This window comes from Hippopotamus amphibius, chromosome 8 (assembly GCF_030028045.1).
Source record: "Hippopotamus amphibius kiboko isolate mHipAmp2 chromosome 8, mHipAmp2.hap2, whole genome shotgun sequence".
NCBI lineage: Eukaryota > Metazoa > Chordata > Mammalia > Artiodactyla > Hippopotamidae > Hippopotamus > Hippopotamus amphibius.
Genome location: NC_080193.1, coordinates 88567069 through 88583007, shown reverse-complemented (window position 1 = coordinate 88583007; position 15939 = coordinate 88567069). Strand labels below are relative to the sequence as shown.

At 56.7% G+C, this 15939-nt stretch overlaps 1 protein-coding gene across 8 annotated transcripts; it reads left to right on the top strand.

Annotated features, from left to right (window-relative positions):
* Positions 1–749: 749 nt before the first annotated feature.
* Positions 750–5969, top strand: CTDSP1 (CTD small phosphatase 1). 8 transcript variants are annotated; one of them, XM_057744525.1, is made up of 7 exons: positions 750–1141; positions 2496–2644; positions 3101–3202; positions 3318–3374; positions 3950–4108; positions 4236–4421; positions 5077–5350. In XM_057744525.1, exons 1-7 carry the CDS (start codon positions 1075–1077, stop codon positions 5203–5205), a joined length of 849 nt encoding a protein of 282 aa, XP_057600508.1. In that variant the 5' UTR covers positions 750–1074; the 3' UTR covers positions 5206–5350. The 8 variants fall into 8 exon arrangements, with proteins under 8 accessions (XP_057600508.1, XP_057600511.1, XP_057600507.1 ...); XM_057744524.1 differs by having other exon boundaries at positions 751–1141; positions 3098–3202; XM_057744527.1 differs by having other exon boundaries at positions 756–1141; positions 4016–4108; positions 5077–5969.
* Positions 5970–15939: the final 9970 nt, after the last annotated feature.

Below are 15939 nucleotides of genomic sequence, written 5' to 3'. Positions count from 1 at the left end.
TGGGGAGTAGAGAAGGAGGCCTAGGAAAAGAAAGCCTCTTGGAGGGCGTGTTATTTCTTCGAGGTCGGCGGGATTTGGCTGTGCGAGGGGGAAGGAAGCGCATTCCAGGGAGAGGGAACAGCATGTACAAAGGCCCTGAGGCGTGGAGGCGCTTGGCTTCCGGCGAGAAAGCCAGGTGGCTGGATTGGGCACGGGGAGTGCACGTGGCCGGGCGCCAAGGTGAGGCGGTTGGAAGGGGTTGGCAGGGGGCATCCCCGAGTAGACAGTTGGAATTTCCATGCCCTACCGCTCCGCGTTTAGGGGAAGGGGTCCGAGACTGCGGTAGGTAGTGAAGGTCACGGTCCAGTTAAGAGCCTAATTGTGTGGATCTGCACGGACGTTTGAAGATGCCAAAGAGCCTTCCCTGCGTGATGGGCCCCCTAAGACCACCGGAGAAGACTCATTTTACAGACCAGATGGTGTAATCCCCATTTCCCAGATGAGGAAATTGAGACGCTGCCAGTCCCTGACCCTAAGAATGTGTAGAGGTTGGAGCCCAGCCGCCCTCGGGGCACTCCCAGGCGTGGGCGCTCCGAGGGGGCCCTGGTCCCTGGCTGCCCAGCGCCCGAAGATTGGTGGGCTGGGTGCCGGTCTTGCCACGCAGCCGCAGAGGCTCGGCCCCGCAGGAGGGCGGGCGGCAGGAAGGCAGGCGACGCCCCCTGGAGCGCCGCAGGAACCCCCGCCGGGCCCGCCTCCTAGCCCGCCGAGCCGCGCCGGCCCCTGAAGTGATGAAAGCCCCGGCCGAGTCCAGGTCGCGCCGAAGCCGTTGCCCTTTTAAGGGGGAGCCTTGAAACGGCGCCCGGGTTCCATGTTTGCATCCGCCTCGCGGGGAGGAAACTCCATGTTGTAACAAAGTTTCCTCCGCGCCCCCTCCCTCCCCCTCCCCCTTAGAACCTGGCTCCCCTCCCCTCCGAAGCTCACGGGGATCCCTCCCTCCCACCCCCCCTCCCCCCCGCGCCCCGATTCCGGCCCGAGCCGGGGGGGAGGCCGGGCGCGCGGGCCAGAGTCCGGCCGGAGCGGAACGCGCCCGGCCCCATGGACAGCTCGGCCGTCATTACTCAGATCAGCAAGGAGGAAGCGCGGAACCCGCTACGGAGCAAAGGTACTGCGGCGCGCGGAGGGGCCCTCGGTCCCGGCGCCGCTGGGAGGAGGAGGGGGTCGGGACCCTCCCCTGGGTAGCCGCCGCTGCCGCCGCCCCGGGAGCCCGCCTCGGCGGGGCCCGAAGCTTCCAAAGGGAGGGGGAACTGGATGAGAGTTTGAATTCGCAGAGGCTCAGAGACGCGGGGCGGGGCATGGCGCCTTTTGGGTGCTTCTGACTGCTCTAGTTGGGGAAACTGAGGCAGGAGTGGAGAAGAGGCGCCCTCCGGGGTTTCCGGACTGGCTGTGCGCGCTACCCGAGAGTCGCCCCCTCCCCCCCCATTGGCGCCAAAGGGGCTGGGAGATGGGGGGGTTGAAGAGGGCGCCTTCAGGCCACCAGCTGAGACTCCGCCCCCTCTGGGCTGTGGTCTGGTCGGGTCGCGGGAGGGGGCGCAGAGGTGACAGCCGGCTGGGGAGGGTTGGAAGGATCTCCCGCTAGCACACAGCCACGTTCCCCACAAACTTCCCCGTCACGCGTGGAGGCGCCTAGAGGGGCAACCCACTTTTAAGAATCGCCAGTGTGCATCGGACCGGGCACTCGGCGCCCCGGCTGCAGGCCGGTGGGCGCTGGGTCTGTGTGCACACTTACCTACCCGAGATGCCGCCGGCCTCGGCCCGGCACCACGGGCGGATGGGTCTGGGCCGGGGGTCTGCCCTTCCCTGTCCCGGTGTTGACTTAAGAGGCTGGGAAGTCCCTCCAGGACTACCCACCTCTGGCCTGGACCTAGCTCCCCCGGTGGAGGGGCAGGAGGCTGGGTGGAGGGGCGGTTGGAGGGTGAGCGGGTCTATCAGCGGGATCTAGGTTGGAGGTCCAGGCGGGGGCGGAGGAGGAGGGGTGAGCAGATGGCCACAGGGCACTAGCCCCGGGCCCCCATCCGCTGTATCTGGGCCCAGCCTCAGGGAGGACTTTGGACTTCTGGAGGTGGAGAGGATGGACGGAGGGCGGGAGTGGGCCCCTGGGCCCCAGGCCTCAGCCTCTTTGGCAGCGGCCCTACTGAACAGGGTGTCAGGAGGTGCCCCCACTGGGCTGGTCTCCCAGCAGTGATGGAGGCTGTTAGGAAGAGAAAACACCTTCAGTCCCTGCCTCTAGCCAGCCCACTATCTAATGTGGGTAACTTTGTACCCACACTAGAAGAACTTGTGGGGAACGTAGGGGTGGCCTGGAGCCAAGACTGTTAGGATGCCACCTTAGTGTGTCTCCCTCAACGAAGGTGGCACGTCCAGATCCTCTCAGCCCAGGGGTTCGCTCCTGGGCACATATGCACACCTCTGCAGGCCAGTCAGTGTGCACACCCCCACCTTGGGCCTCCCTGCTTCAGGTGACCAGAAGTCAGCGGCTTCTCAGAAGCCCCGGAGTCGGGGCATCCTCCACTCACTTTTCTGCTGCGTCTGCCGGGATGATGGGGAGGCCCTGCCCGCCCACAGTGGGGCACCCCTGCTCGTGGAGGAGAACGGTGCTGTCCCCAAGGTGCGTGGTGGCCCCGTGGGGGCTACAGGGGCACCTAGGCTCAGCCTGCAGGCAGTTTAGGAGAAGGGGGCTCTTCAGGACCTGCTTGTAGGAAGGAGGGTGGAGCCTCCCTACCCCCCACCAAGCCCTCCACCCTCCCAGGCCTTCTCAGTCCTGAATGCCCCAAGACTGCCTCCTAGGGGAGGGCCCCCCAACCACAGGAATTCTGAGTTTCCCCTTCAGAAGTGGAAACTTCCCTCTGCCTTGGTTTCCCCGGTCAGGAAGTGAAGCCCAGAGAGCCAGGCGGCCCACCCCTGGCTCCACAGTTGGCAGGGCAAAGCTGGGAAGGGGTTGGTCTCTCCCCGCTGCCCTAGTGGCTCAGCAGGTAGAGGGCTGGGGGAGGGAAGACCTGCGGAGGAGAAGTGCCTGGGGCTCGCGAGAGGTGCCCGCAGCCAGCCCCGCCCATCCCCACAGCAGACCCCCGTCCGGTACCTGCTCCCTGAGGCCAAGGCCCAGGACTCGGACAAGATCTGCGTAGTCATCGACCTGGACGAGACCTTGGTGCACAGCTCTTTCAAGGTGGGCCCTGCCCAGCAGTCCTCAGCCCTGGGTCTCTGGAGGGAGCCTGCCCTGGCCTGGGAGGGGGGTTTCAGGGGGCCTCACCCCAGCTCCAGCAGCTCTTTTCCCCCCACAGCCAGTGAACAATGCCGACTTCATCATCCCTGTGGAGATTGATGGGGTGGTCCACCAGGTGAGGGGCCGGGTTAGGGGGGAGGCGGTAGGTTTGGCATCTGTCTTCCAGACCCCAGGCTCCTCCCACCAGTCCTGAGAGCCCCAGCTGGGACTTTGATAGATGTGGAATGTCAGAGGCCCAGAGAGGGTGTGAGACTTGCTCAAGGTCACACAGACCCTCAGGGACTTGGCCCAACTCCAAGGCCTGCAGGGAGTGGGGGTCCTCCTTGGTGCCCCCTCACCCCACCCTGCCCGGGACCCAGTTCAAGTAATTCAGGATAGGTTGTGTGCTGTCCAGCCTGTTCTCCATTACTTGGCTCGGGGGCCGGTGCCCTGCAGCCTTGGGGTGAGGGGGTTGCCCCCAGGCCCCTACATCCGGCGGAGGCCATGGTGGAGGAAGGGCTGGGAATCAGTGATTCCCTTTGCGGTAGGGCCCGAAGCCAGGAGTTGGAGGTTCATTTTGATCCTCTTCTGGGTGGGTGGGGTGGGTGGTTTCCCCAGTGGTGGTTGCGGTGGCTGGCCGAGTGGAGCTTGCGGGCCCTGGGACCAGCCTCCCTCTTGTGCTCCTCGCCTCCTCCTCCTGCTCCCTCCCAGCCCCCGGCTCCCCCCACCCCACCCAGGCCTGTGGGCCAGCCGTCCCCTCACTGGCCCACCCCCCAGGTCTACGTGCTGAAGCGGCCCCACGTCGACGAGTTCCTTCAGCGGATGGGTGAGCTCTTCGAATGCGTGCTGTTCACCGCCAGCCTTGCCAAGGTGAGCCCTCCACCCTCCGAAGGGCTCCCGGGGCACCTCCGCTTCCTATGCGCCTCCAGCACACGACCTCTGGGCAGTGATCTCTGGGTCACCCTCGGCCCCGGATGACCCACCTCCCGCCCCCCAGTATGCAGACCCCGTAGCTGACCTGCTGGACAAGTGGGGGGCCTTCCGGGCGCGGCTGTTTCGTGAGTCATGTGTCTTCCACCGGGGCAACTATGTGAAGGACCTGAGCCGGCTGGGCCGAGACCTTCGGCGGGTGCTCATCCTGGACAACTCGCCCGCCTCTTACGTCTTCCATCCGGACAACGCAGTGAGTGCCAGGCAGGACGGGGTCTGGTGCCCTCCCGTTCCTCCTCTCCTCCCCCCAGTGACCCATGCCGGCTGCCCCCTCGCCTTGTGCACCCACCGCTCCCCTTTGCCCTTTATTGGTCACTCAGCCCCTTCTGCCTGCGTAGACAGGGCGCCTGCCATGGGCTTGGGTCCCTGCTGGGCACCAGAGCAGTTTCCATTTTTCATGCTGTCAGTGGTGAGCTGCTAGTGGATCACAGAAATAATTTAGTAGGTCCTAGTTGGGATTTTTAAAAAAACGAAATAGAGGGCTTTCTAGATGGCGCAGCGGTTAAGAATCCGCCTGCCAATGCAGGGGACACAGGTTCGATCCCTGCTCCAGGAAGATCCCACATGCCAAGGGGCAACTAAGCCCATGTGCCAAAAAAAAAAAAAATCTAAATAGAACCGAAATATCAGAGTGCTTGGCACACAGTAAGGTTAAGTATGGTTCTATAATTCTGCTCTGACCTGTGTGTAAATGCGACTTCTTGGGGGCTGCTCTCAGAATGGTGGAAAACTGTGGGTAAGGGGCTTCCAGGAGGTGGCCCATCAAGCAGTGGGTGCTCAGGGCTGATCTGGACATTCTGTGCCCCGGGCCGCCTGCCCCCCTCACTGCCCTGCACCCATCTGCCCAGGTACCGGTGGCCTCGTGGTTTGACAACATGAGTGACACGGAGCTCCACGACCTCCTGCCTTTCTTCGAGCAGCTCAGCCGCGTGGATGACGTGTACTCAGTGCTCAGGCAGCCCCGGCCCGGCAGCTAGTGAGGCGCCACGGGGCCAGGACCTGCCCCTGACCACACCCGCACCCCTCACAGGCGGACTCTTCCTTAAGAAAACTCAGCGCCACGGGGAAGTGGGCGTCTCCCCGCCAGCCTGGCCAGGCTGTGGAGGGGGCAGCAGGCTGCACCGCGGGCGAGGAGCCCCTGGGTCCCTGTGTCAGTGCCTTAGAACCTCCTCCTTCTCGGGGACCTGTGGGGTCCTGCGTGCTGCTCTCCCTCTCCCTCTCTTTCTCTCTCTCTCTGCACCGCCATGTTTCTCTGCTGCCAAATTGGGTCCCTCAGGCCCCTCCAGTTCTGCCTGGGGGAGGGGCAGGATTTTGCTGCCTCACGCCTTGGGCCCCCAGCCTGGGAACAGTGGACACCAAGTGCCTTGCATAGAGCCCTCTTCCTGGCCCCGTTTTCCCAGGGCCGCGATCCGGGTCAGCTCTGCCTAGAACAGCCTTCAGGTTGCAGCAGTCTAGGCTGGTGGGGGAGGACCCAGTTTCCCCACCTCCTCCCTGGGACTGCTACAGCCCCCACCAATCTCTGCCTGGGAGGGCCGGGAGGGTGGAAGATCTGTTACCACTTGTAAAGGGAGCAGGGGTCTGTCTTTCAGGACCCCAGAATCCAGCTTCTCTGGGCTCAGCACCTGAGGGTTGCTTCCCACATGGCCCAACCTCCAACCTCTCACCTCTGCCTTGACCACCCTGAGGCTGTGGGGTTTGGCGCCCCCAGGTCCCCGTGTGGGGGCGTAGGCAGGGTCCTTTTGCGGTGTCATATAAATATGTATATGTGTATATAGACTTTTAGGGAAAGGGAAGGGGGAAGGGTTGGGGTAGACACCCCTCCCTCATTCCCTTTCCTGGGCCCATAAACTGGGGGGGAGGAGGGAAAGGATTTTTACATTTTTTAAACTTCTATTTTCTGAATGAAATGGGCTGGGCCAAGGGGCCCCAGGCCCTGTCCTTTGTCCTTCACACCCTCTTCGCTCCATTCATTCATACATTCAAACAACATTTATTGAGCACCTTCTCTGTGCCCAGTGCTGTGCTAGTTCCACCAGCGGAGTGTGTGTGTGGGTCTCTACACCACCTCACCGGTGCCTTTCCCACCCACCCCATACTTCACCCGTGCCTTTAGGGGATCTGTAGGAGGTGGGACCCTTCTTGTGGGGTTTGGGGGTCTTCAGGAAGCCTGGCCAAGCTGTCCCCCTCCCCCTCGCCAAGCCACCCCTGCAGCCCTCTGCCTCGCCCCCTGCTGGCTGGGGGCAGCTCCCAGGACGTCCTGCCTTCCAGCTCTGAGTCCTTTATCTGGAACCCCTCCCCCAAATGCTGAGTCTGGAGGTCGAAGCCTTGGGCTCTCCCCAAGGCCTAACGGTTAAGGGGACCCACATACCAGTGCCAAGGGGGATGTCAGATGGAGATGTCACTACCCTTCCCTCCCAGAGCGCTGGGGGTGGGAGGGAGGACAAGGTTGGTCTGAATTGGGTGAACCTCCCATCTAAGTGCCTTCTCTGTAACGGAGAGCCCCAAAGTGATGAGAACTAAAGAGAAAGCCAGACCCCCCAATCCTGACTCTGTGGTTATTGGTGGGGAGGTGTTGAAGTGCGGGGGGTCCCATGAAGCTACACCTCCCTTCAGCAAACCCTTTGGAAGGATGGGGGTTGTAGTGGAGGGAAGGACTGCCGGAAGCCCCCTGGGGCTTCAAGTCTGAAAGTGCAAACTCTTGAGTGGATCTGAGTGCATCCGTCTGTGCTACTTAATTCTACCTCTCTTGGCCTCAGTTACCTGATCTGCAAAATGGAGATAGGCCCTCTTTGCAGAATTGATTAAATGCCCGCACAGGGAGGGCTCAATAATATTAGCTGCAAGGCAAGCTGAAATGCGTCCCTAGGAGAGGCCCCTGGAAGGTATTTGGAGACGGCAGGGGTGTGGTCTCCGCCCTAGAGCAGAGGGGAGGGGCTCGTGAGGCCCCAGAGAGTGGAGATGGGGAGCGGAGCGAGTTAGAGGGAAGCCAAGTTCAGCTCCAAACGGAAGGACTCAGAACGCGACTGACCCAGGCCGCGTGCGGGCGGCCGAGGCGTCGCGGGCTACGCTGTGCCGCCGGACGGGCTGGCAGGCCGAGGCGTCAGGGGCTCCGGGGAGGCTGGGTGGGGTCGCGCGCTCGGGCTAGGTCACCTCCGCAGCGTCTCCACTCCCCCACCCCGACCGGGCCTCTCCTTACCCGCTGGCCACACCCTCGCGCGAGCCTCCGGTCTACTTCCTGCCTCCGGCCCTGGCAGCACTTCCTTTGCAAAACTGGGCAGCCCCAGGCCCTGGCAGGAAGTGCCCTCCCGGCCCGCCCTCTCCTGCTTCCCACGGTGGCCACTAGAGGCCTCTCTCCTCGCCGCCACCGGGCCTCTCCCGCCCGCCCCTTGGGCGCACACGCCCAGCCGTCTTCCCCACCCCGTCCGGGGCTGGAAAGATGAGGGCGGGCTTCATTCACCCCTCTCCCGGGGGTGGGTAGCTTCTGCCCACCCCTCCCCCCCCCCGCCGCAATAAATACACTGGGGAGAAGGAAGATCTGCCCTTCCCAAAGACTGATCCCTGTCCCCCCAGCTCCACCTCCCCTACCCCTCCCACCCCCTTATCTTGTGAATCCAGCCTCAAGGCTGCCTCCTGGTGCCCCAGATGCTGATCTGCCTCCCAAGTCTCTGAGGGGATCTGCAGTATATGTGACACTGCCCCCAGCGCCCCGCCCCCTTCCACTGCTTTTCCCTAGAAAAGTGTCACGAAGCGTCCACCTGGGAAGAGGACCCGCAGTACCTTCGCTCAGCGCCGTCAACCCCAGTACCAGTCCCGGGAGCCCTTGGCAGGCTAAACACCGAGTCCTCCCTGCCTCTGCCCTTGCCCTCCTAGGGGTCCTGCTTTATTTCCTGCTCTCCATGCAAACACTAGTCCCCACAGATTTGCATCCCAGAGGGCCAGACACACCAGAGAGTCACCACAGCTCCCAACTTTGAGTGAGACCACAGCCAGCCCGCCCCCCACCCCGATACACTTCACCCACAGAGTTCAACACAATCACATGTATCAGAGCTTATTTTGGGCCAGGCACGGTGCTAGGACCCAGGGACACGCAATGATTAGGCTGCGCCTCTGCTCTCTAGGAACTCACACCCTAGTGTGGAGAAGGGCACCTGAACGAACTGTCCAAACCTGAAATCCTGCAAATGCGGTGCAAGAGATAACACGGAGGGCGGGAGCTCAGGGGACACCTAACCCCCCAGGGGTGGCCATGGGGGAATGGGGTGACTGGAAATCCTTCCTGCAGAAGTGAAGCTCTGAGGATTTGGGAAAGAGGCAAGGTTCGGGTGAAGGTGGTCTGTGCACGGAGGTACACCAGGAAAGGAAGCCCGAGGCTCAGGGGGGCCGGTAGTAGGGAGTGTAGGAGGTGACAATTCTGGAATTGCACACAAGGGGGTGGGGGGGGAGGATGGCAAAGGACGCTGCAAAAGCGGGAGCGAGGTAACGCAGATCTGTAGCCAGACCAAGGGAGTGGCCTTTTGCTTGCGGGCAGTGGGTGCCACTGAGGGACACTGGGGGACACTGAACAGGAGAGGGGCATACTCAAACCTGGCAGCTGCGCTTTGGAAGCTAAGTCACGTGTATGGGGATGTAAGACTCTCCCTATGGGGAGACCACAGCCGTGGTTCCGAAGACAGAGGACGAAGACCTGAAAGGAGGCTGAGGCAGAATATAGAGAGGACAAAGTGATGGACGTGACCTAGGAGATTAACTTAGCAGGAAGCTGTGGCTGGTTGGCTCTGGGGGCACGGGTGGAGGGGAGGGAGGAAGGCATCCTGACTTCTGGCTTTGGAGACTTCAGTTGTGAAAATGTCTCTGACTGAGCCTGGTGTGGGGCCCAGTTGTTCGCTATTTGCTTGTTACACACAGAGAGAACAGAAGGAACGGACACCTTTTTTTTCTCTCGCATTTTTAGGAATTTTTGTGGTAGATGAAATGTATGTGCATATAACTTTGTATGCCTGTGGGTATTAATTGCATCCTTGTTGATAATAGCAAAGCACTGGAAATTACTTCAGTGTCCAAGAATAAGGGACTAGTTAAATAAATGCCGCTGTATCTATACCAGAGAATACTATATAGTGAATGAAAAACAATGAGGTGGAACTATCCAAGCAGATGTAGAATAATCGCCCAAGATAAACCGGTCAATGAAACAAAGCAAGATTCATGGCAATGGTGATAGTGTCTTCCCACTAAAGAGAAATATAAAAGTAGACACAAATATATGTATATAATTTTGTATACTCTCGTAGGGTACGCAAGCAATGGGAATTGTGGCTAATTGTGGGGGACTGGATGGGAGTCATTTAAGATGGGAGGGACACGTTTTATTATAGATCTGTTTATATTTTGAATTGTTTTACCAGGTACATTTATTAATTTTTAGAAATAAAAATCAGCTCAAGTTAAAAGCAGCTTTCTAACTATATTATCAAAGATAGAAATCCACAAATTCCATTTCTTTCCTTCAGTCATTGCATGCCTACTCTGTACCAGGCACTAGGGTACAGCAGTGAGCAAAACGGACACTGTGGGGAAAACAGACATTAACAAAGTAACTACAAAATAATATTACAAAAAGAGAAGTAGAAAGCGGTAAATAATTTGAAACTTTGTGCTGCCAGTGTCCTGAGATGACCTCTAATTGCCCCAAGATGACTTCTAATTGTAAAGGGGAAAAGTGCCTTTAGGGTGGCAATATCTGGTGATCACCACTGTAATCAAGGGATCAAACTTCGCATCACTTATGCTGAGACAACTTGACATTATATATCTCCTGATGGCAGGCAGTGTGAAGTACACAGCAACACCTTTGACCATGCGGCTCATAGTATGGTCCTGGGAACAGAACTTCAGCACCACCTGGGAGCTTGTGAGTAATGCAGAGTCTCAGGCCCCACTCCAGACCTATCGAATCAGAATCTGCACTTCAAATAGATTACCCAGTGATTCTTAAGATACTACAGTTGGAGAAACACTGTCCTTTTCCACATATTCTTGAAAAAATTGTTTAACGAGAACCTAACCAAGCCTTTAGAGGTACTTTCAGTTTGTGGGAAATACAGGAGAAAGAGGAACAAATTAAATAATACTCAAAGAAAGATTTAAACAAATTCCAGTGTGAACATTCTACAAGACACTGCCCTTGACTCGGGTAAGTCAGTATCATAGAAGAAAGTTGGGGGACACTTCTAGATTTAAAAGCTACCGAAGAGAGAGAACAATCAAAGGAAATGCATGATGTTGATTTGATCAAGAATCAGTGAAACCAGGTGTTACAGTCCTACTGGGGACAACTGGAGAAATCTGATTATGTATTTCGTAGAAGATGATATTAGAAATAATTGTTAATGTTCTCAGCTGTGAAAATCATATTACAGTTATGAAGGAGACTGTCCTACTTCTTAGGAGATGTATGACAAATATTTTGAGCTGAAGCATAATAATGTCTGCAACTTACTTCTAAATATGTATATAGCAAATGTTAATTCTTGAGTCCATGGGTGTTTACTATTACACTATCATACTATTATTTATACATTTCTATATGTTTGACATTTATCAAAATAAAGAAATCACAAATAATTTTTAAAAATCTGGTCCAGTGGTTAAGACTCCGTGCCTCCACTGCAGGGGGCATGGGTTCTATCCCTGGTTGGGGAACTAAGATCCCACATGCCAAAAAATAAAAAATAAAAAAAAAGTTCTCCCCCAAAATTCTGAGGCTAAATTAAAAGACAAGCAACAAATTAAAGTATGCCCCAAATGATAGGCAGGTTACCAGCCTTAATACATTAAATATATAAACATCTCCAACAAATCAATTAAAAATTCACAAAATACATAGCCCATATACATATGTATATATATATAGGCTGTGAGGTGCTGCTTGTGGGATCTTAGTTCTCTGACCAGGGATTGAACCCAGCCCTGGCAGTGAAATTGCCAAGTCCTAACCACTGGACCACCAGGGAATTCCCCAATAAATATCTATTTTTGATAGTCTGTCTCACTGGTAATCAAAGAAATATAAATCAACACAGTGACAATCTTCTTTTGAACATTCAGACAGAAATTTTCTTAAAAGCTGGAGTCCTGTGCTAGGAAACAGGCAGATGCCTGTAGTGCAGGTGCGACTATAAATTAATGCGATTTTTCTGGAAGGTGACTCGCCTATTCACATCTTCAACCCAGCAATCCCACTTTCAGGAGTTCATCCTAGATAAATAATAATGGATACAATGTATTGGCAAAGATCTAGCAATAAGAATACTTACCACAGCATTCTTAGTAGTATCAAGTAATTGGATATAATTCAAAAGTCCAGGGACTTCTCTGGTGGCTCAGTGGTTAAGAATCTGCCTGCCAATTCAGGGGACACGGTTTCGAGCCCTGGTCCGGGAAGATCCCATATGCCACAGAGCAACTAAGCCCGTGTGCCACAACTACTGAGCCTGCGCTCTAGAGCCCGAAAGCCACAACTATTGAGCCCACTTGCCACAGCTACTGAAGCCCACATTCTACAACAAAAGAAGCCACAGCACTGAGAAGCCCTTGCACAGCAATGAAGAGTAGCCCCCGCTCTCTGCAACAAAAGAAAGCCTGTGCACAGCAACGAAGACCCAGTGCAGCCAATAAATAAATAAACTTAAAAGTCCAATAATGAGTTATTGTTTACCTAAACTATGCCATCTATATAATGGATTACCATGAGACAATTAAAATGAAACTGCCAAATAGCATGTAACATGTCACAGTAAAAAGGATATATATGAAGACAGATGATAGATATTATGTATATATGTACTATATACATAAAATACACACACAACATATGTACTGGGCAATAACTTGAAAGAAATACTCCAAAATAAATTACCTAGATTTATCTCCATAGTGGAATTATAAATGAGTTTTTCCTTTCCTTTTTGCCTGTCTGTATAATTGAGTGAACATATACTTTTTATTCACACAAAAAGATATTTTTTAGAAACAAAATAGCAGCTGCAGTGTGTTTACTCCTCTTACCAGGCCATGCGTGAGCTCACACGCACATAGCTGCACACACATGCACACATGTGCACACACATGTACATGCGGTCCCTAGAATTCTCAGGAGGGTAAGTTAGGAGAAGCAACTGCCTTCACCCGGCCTGCTTCAGCTCACCTTCCTAAGGACCACGGTTCAGAGGCGGCAGGAGAATTTCTGCAGGGGTAGAGGTTAGGGGGCAGCTGCCCATGGTGCTGAGTTTGGGGGCAATGCTGGCCTCTGAGTGAGACCCATTCCTGAAGGCTGCTCTTCTTTCCCCTCCTGAGTGAGAAGCCCCCTAGGATCAGGGTTCAGAAATGGAAGCTGTGGCTTCTGGGAGAGAGCAGCAGAGCAGAGTCCAAAGGCGTGGGTTTATGGCGGCTCATAAAAACTCCAGGTGGAGCCAGTGCCTCTGAAGAGGGAGACAAGAGAAGCACTGTTCCCCTCTGAGTGAGCGAGCGACCTCTGGGGGTGCCGGGATCCCATCTGTCCTGGGAGGGCCCTACCTCTGAACCCCTGGGTCCAGGACTCCCCCACGCCAGCGCCGCTCCCCCAGGGAAGGCGGGAGGGCGGCAGCGCCAGCGCCTCTGGTTTGGTAGGAGGAGGGGTCCAGGTCCCCATACCTTTCCTGGCAGGTGCTGTCCACCTGCAGCGAGGGCCTGGGCCCTGGGCAGAAACGCATCCCATCCCCTGCGCTCACTCGGGAACCAAGGGTGGAGCACATCAGCTCTGGGTGTCAGGCAGTCGCTGGGCTCCTGGCTCTCAGGGACCTGGCGGGCACCTGCCTCCCCACCCCCTCACCCACGCTCCCTCTCTGGGGCCCTATCTTCCCTTATATGGTGAAGGCAGTTCCTAGAGAAGGGAGGGGGAACAAAGGTCACTCTCCTCCAGCCGGCTCGCCACAGCTCCCTGAGATCTCCCAGGTGGCAGCTGCCTCCCCCAGACAGGTAAGGCCACCCTTCGGGGATACACGGGACCACAGGTGTGGGAGAGGACAGGACAGGGTCTCCTGCTTCTGGTGGGCAGCCTGGAGCCTCCTGCAGCTCCGTGGGTGTGAGGGAGAGGCTTGGCTCTCCGAAGAGTCTGGAAAGGGCAGGGAGCCCAGTGTGGCTTCCTGGGCCTCCAAGGAAAGGATTCTGCAGCTTCCACCCCAGACAACCGCTCTTTCGACCCCCGTCGGCAGCCAGTCCCCACCCCACCTCCCATGTCACCCGTCCCCAGTTGCCCTGGACTGAGGAGAATCTGGGAACTTCTAGATGTAAAATCCGCCCGTCCTGGGCAAACCTGGGCTAGTCAGTCACCCTGACCTCACACTCCCCCTCACCCCTGCTCCCACCGTCTCTTTTCTCATTTCTTCCTCACCCTGGTTTCTTTCTCTGTGTCCGCATTCCCTTGACACACCTGGGACTTCGGAGCTCTCCTCTCCTGGATACTAGGGTGTGAGAAACAGCCATCAGGGACCGAACGGGCAAAAACAGAAACAGAAGCAGGAGCAGGGGGCTGGCGGCAGCAGGGCCTCGGGCCCTGGTCCACACCTGGCCACTCCTGCATGCACCTCTGCCCCATCTGTCCTCCACCAGGACCCATCCCCTGGGCCTCCCCAGGCATTGTGGCCCCATTCAGCTGAAGCGGGATGGTGGGGTGGCCAGGGGAGGTGGGAGCCAAGTCCAGGTCAGGATCTTGGGACATACTGCCCACCCGCTTCCCAGGAAGCCTGTTCAGGAACTCTCAGGTCCAGGCAAGGCAGAGTCTGTAGGTTGAGGGCCTGGGACATGTCCACTCCCTCTGTTCTCATGGTCCTAACATAGCAGGAGGGTGCCCTCTGTTTTAGGACACATCCACTGCCACATCCCTGTCCCGCTCAGAACTGCATGACAGCAAGGCAGCAGTTACGAAAGGGAAGATGGGATCTGGGGGCAGCAGGAGCCCTCACTCCCTCCAGGGCCCTAAGAAGGGCCACCCCGTTTATTCTTCGGTTCCACATTTCAGAGTCAAGACTATTTATTGAGCACCTAGTATGTGCTAGGAGCTGGGAGCTACACAGACAAACGTGTCTAGGTCCTCGAACTCGGGGACCTCAGACTTATAAACAGATCCTCTCATCATCAAATGGTCAGGGAGCCAAGAGAAGCACCTGGCCAGGATGCCTTGGGGTCCCTGAGGAGGCGTCCCTGAGGAGGGGTCCCTAAGCTAGCTTGAGGATTCCAGGAAGGTATCTTGGAAGAAATGAGACCTAAATTGAGTCAAGAAGAGCAGGGGAAGGTTGGCCAAGTGAAGAAAGGTAGGGAGGGCCCTGGAAAGGAAAATGGAAGGAAAAAGAAGGGACATGAAGGGAGGGTGGGGAGCAGCACGGGGGCATGGAGGGTGGCCAGGGCCAGTGAGCAGTGTGATGTTACTAGAAGCAGAGAGCGCTGCGGGAGTGTCGGGGGCAGACTGGAGAGGCGTTCACGTGGGCAGAAGGGCAGGAGAGGGAGGGGTCCAGGGTAATGCACCAATGGCTGATTTTGGGGTCCGGGGGTGATGGTGCTCTTCCTTGAGGTGGGGACAGAGGAGAGAGGGGACCAGGAGCGAGCAGGGAGCCAGTGAATTCAGGTCGAGTGAGAAGACATCGCATATTCAAACGCGGGACTGTGCTGTGAGCAGTGGGGCCGTATAGGACCCATATTCCTCCCAGCAGTTTAGGAGAGACCGGAGGCTGGGAGGACCCAGCAGGAGGGCAGGGCAGAGTCATGTGCTCTGAGCAACGTCGACAGGGCAGGAGCAGTTGGCGGGTATCCATGGGGTACCCTTGGAGTGTGAGTCCACCTCTTGGGGCTGCCCTCCCTAGAATCCCCGTGCCCACCCCTTCCCTATTCAGGCTGCTGGAGGTCCCCAATCCTGATTTCTCTCTAGGGATGGAGAGCCCCAATGATTTCAAGCCCCTGCTCCCCTGAGTCTCTGCTGTTCTGGTGGACAAGAAGGGCCTCATCTTGTCCACCCTCTATTCCTCTTTCTGTTCCCTCCTAGACTCCGAGCATGTCCCTGGTGGACTTTAGATATCACCTAGTCATCAACCGCCCACCTCATAGATGAATAAACGCCCATGTTTGTACAGCTAGTGGGGGTCAGTCTGTTTTGGCGTAAAGGGGGATGCGGACAAAGTTGGTGATTGAAATAAAATGGCAAACATTTTCCTCCTTTGTACCCACGTTGGTTCCACTGAACCAGGAATCCTAGGAGCCCTAGGATATCTTCGGGTTGAGAAATACCTCATGGAGGAGGCCCTGGCCGACAGGGACACCAGACAGGACCCAGACAAAAGGGCCTCCTACAGGTGCAGTGCTGGCCATCGGCAGGGGGCCCTGATCTGCTGGAGGGGGAGCTGATCAGAGACTGGGCAGGGATACTTTGCCCCCAAATTCCACAATGCCAGGGAGAGGGGGTCACCCCTCAGGACTCGGAAGAGAGAACTTACCAGCAGTAAAAGCCCAGGTCGTTGTTCCAAGGGGTGACTCAGAGTCCAGGTGCAAGGAGAGACTAAATAGATTCCAGCTGTCAGTGCACGGAGGTGGGGGCCACATGACCTTTCATTCATTATTCACTGGTTCAAGGAGCATTCATGGAGGGCAACTCTGTGCAGGGCTGGGTGGTAGGCCTGGGG

Bases quoted from the DNA above. Each gene is read 5' to 3' on its own strand.
- CTDSP1 (XM_057744524.1), top strand. From the start codon at position 1,075: ATGGACAGCTCGGCCGTCATTACTCAGATCAGCAAGGAGGAAGCGCGG. The intron at 2,645-3,097 runs GTGCGTGGTGGC...CCATCCCCACAG, and splicing joins AGAACGGTGCTGTCCCCAAG to CAGACCCCCGTCCGGTACCT. The intron at 4,109-4,235 runs GTGAGCCCTCCA...CCCGCCCCCCAG, and splicing joins TCACCGCCAGCCTTGCCAAG to TATGCAGACCCCGTAGCTGA.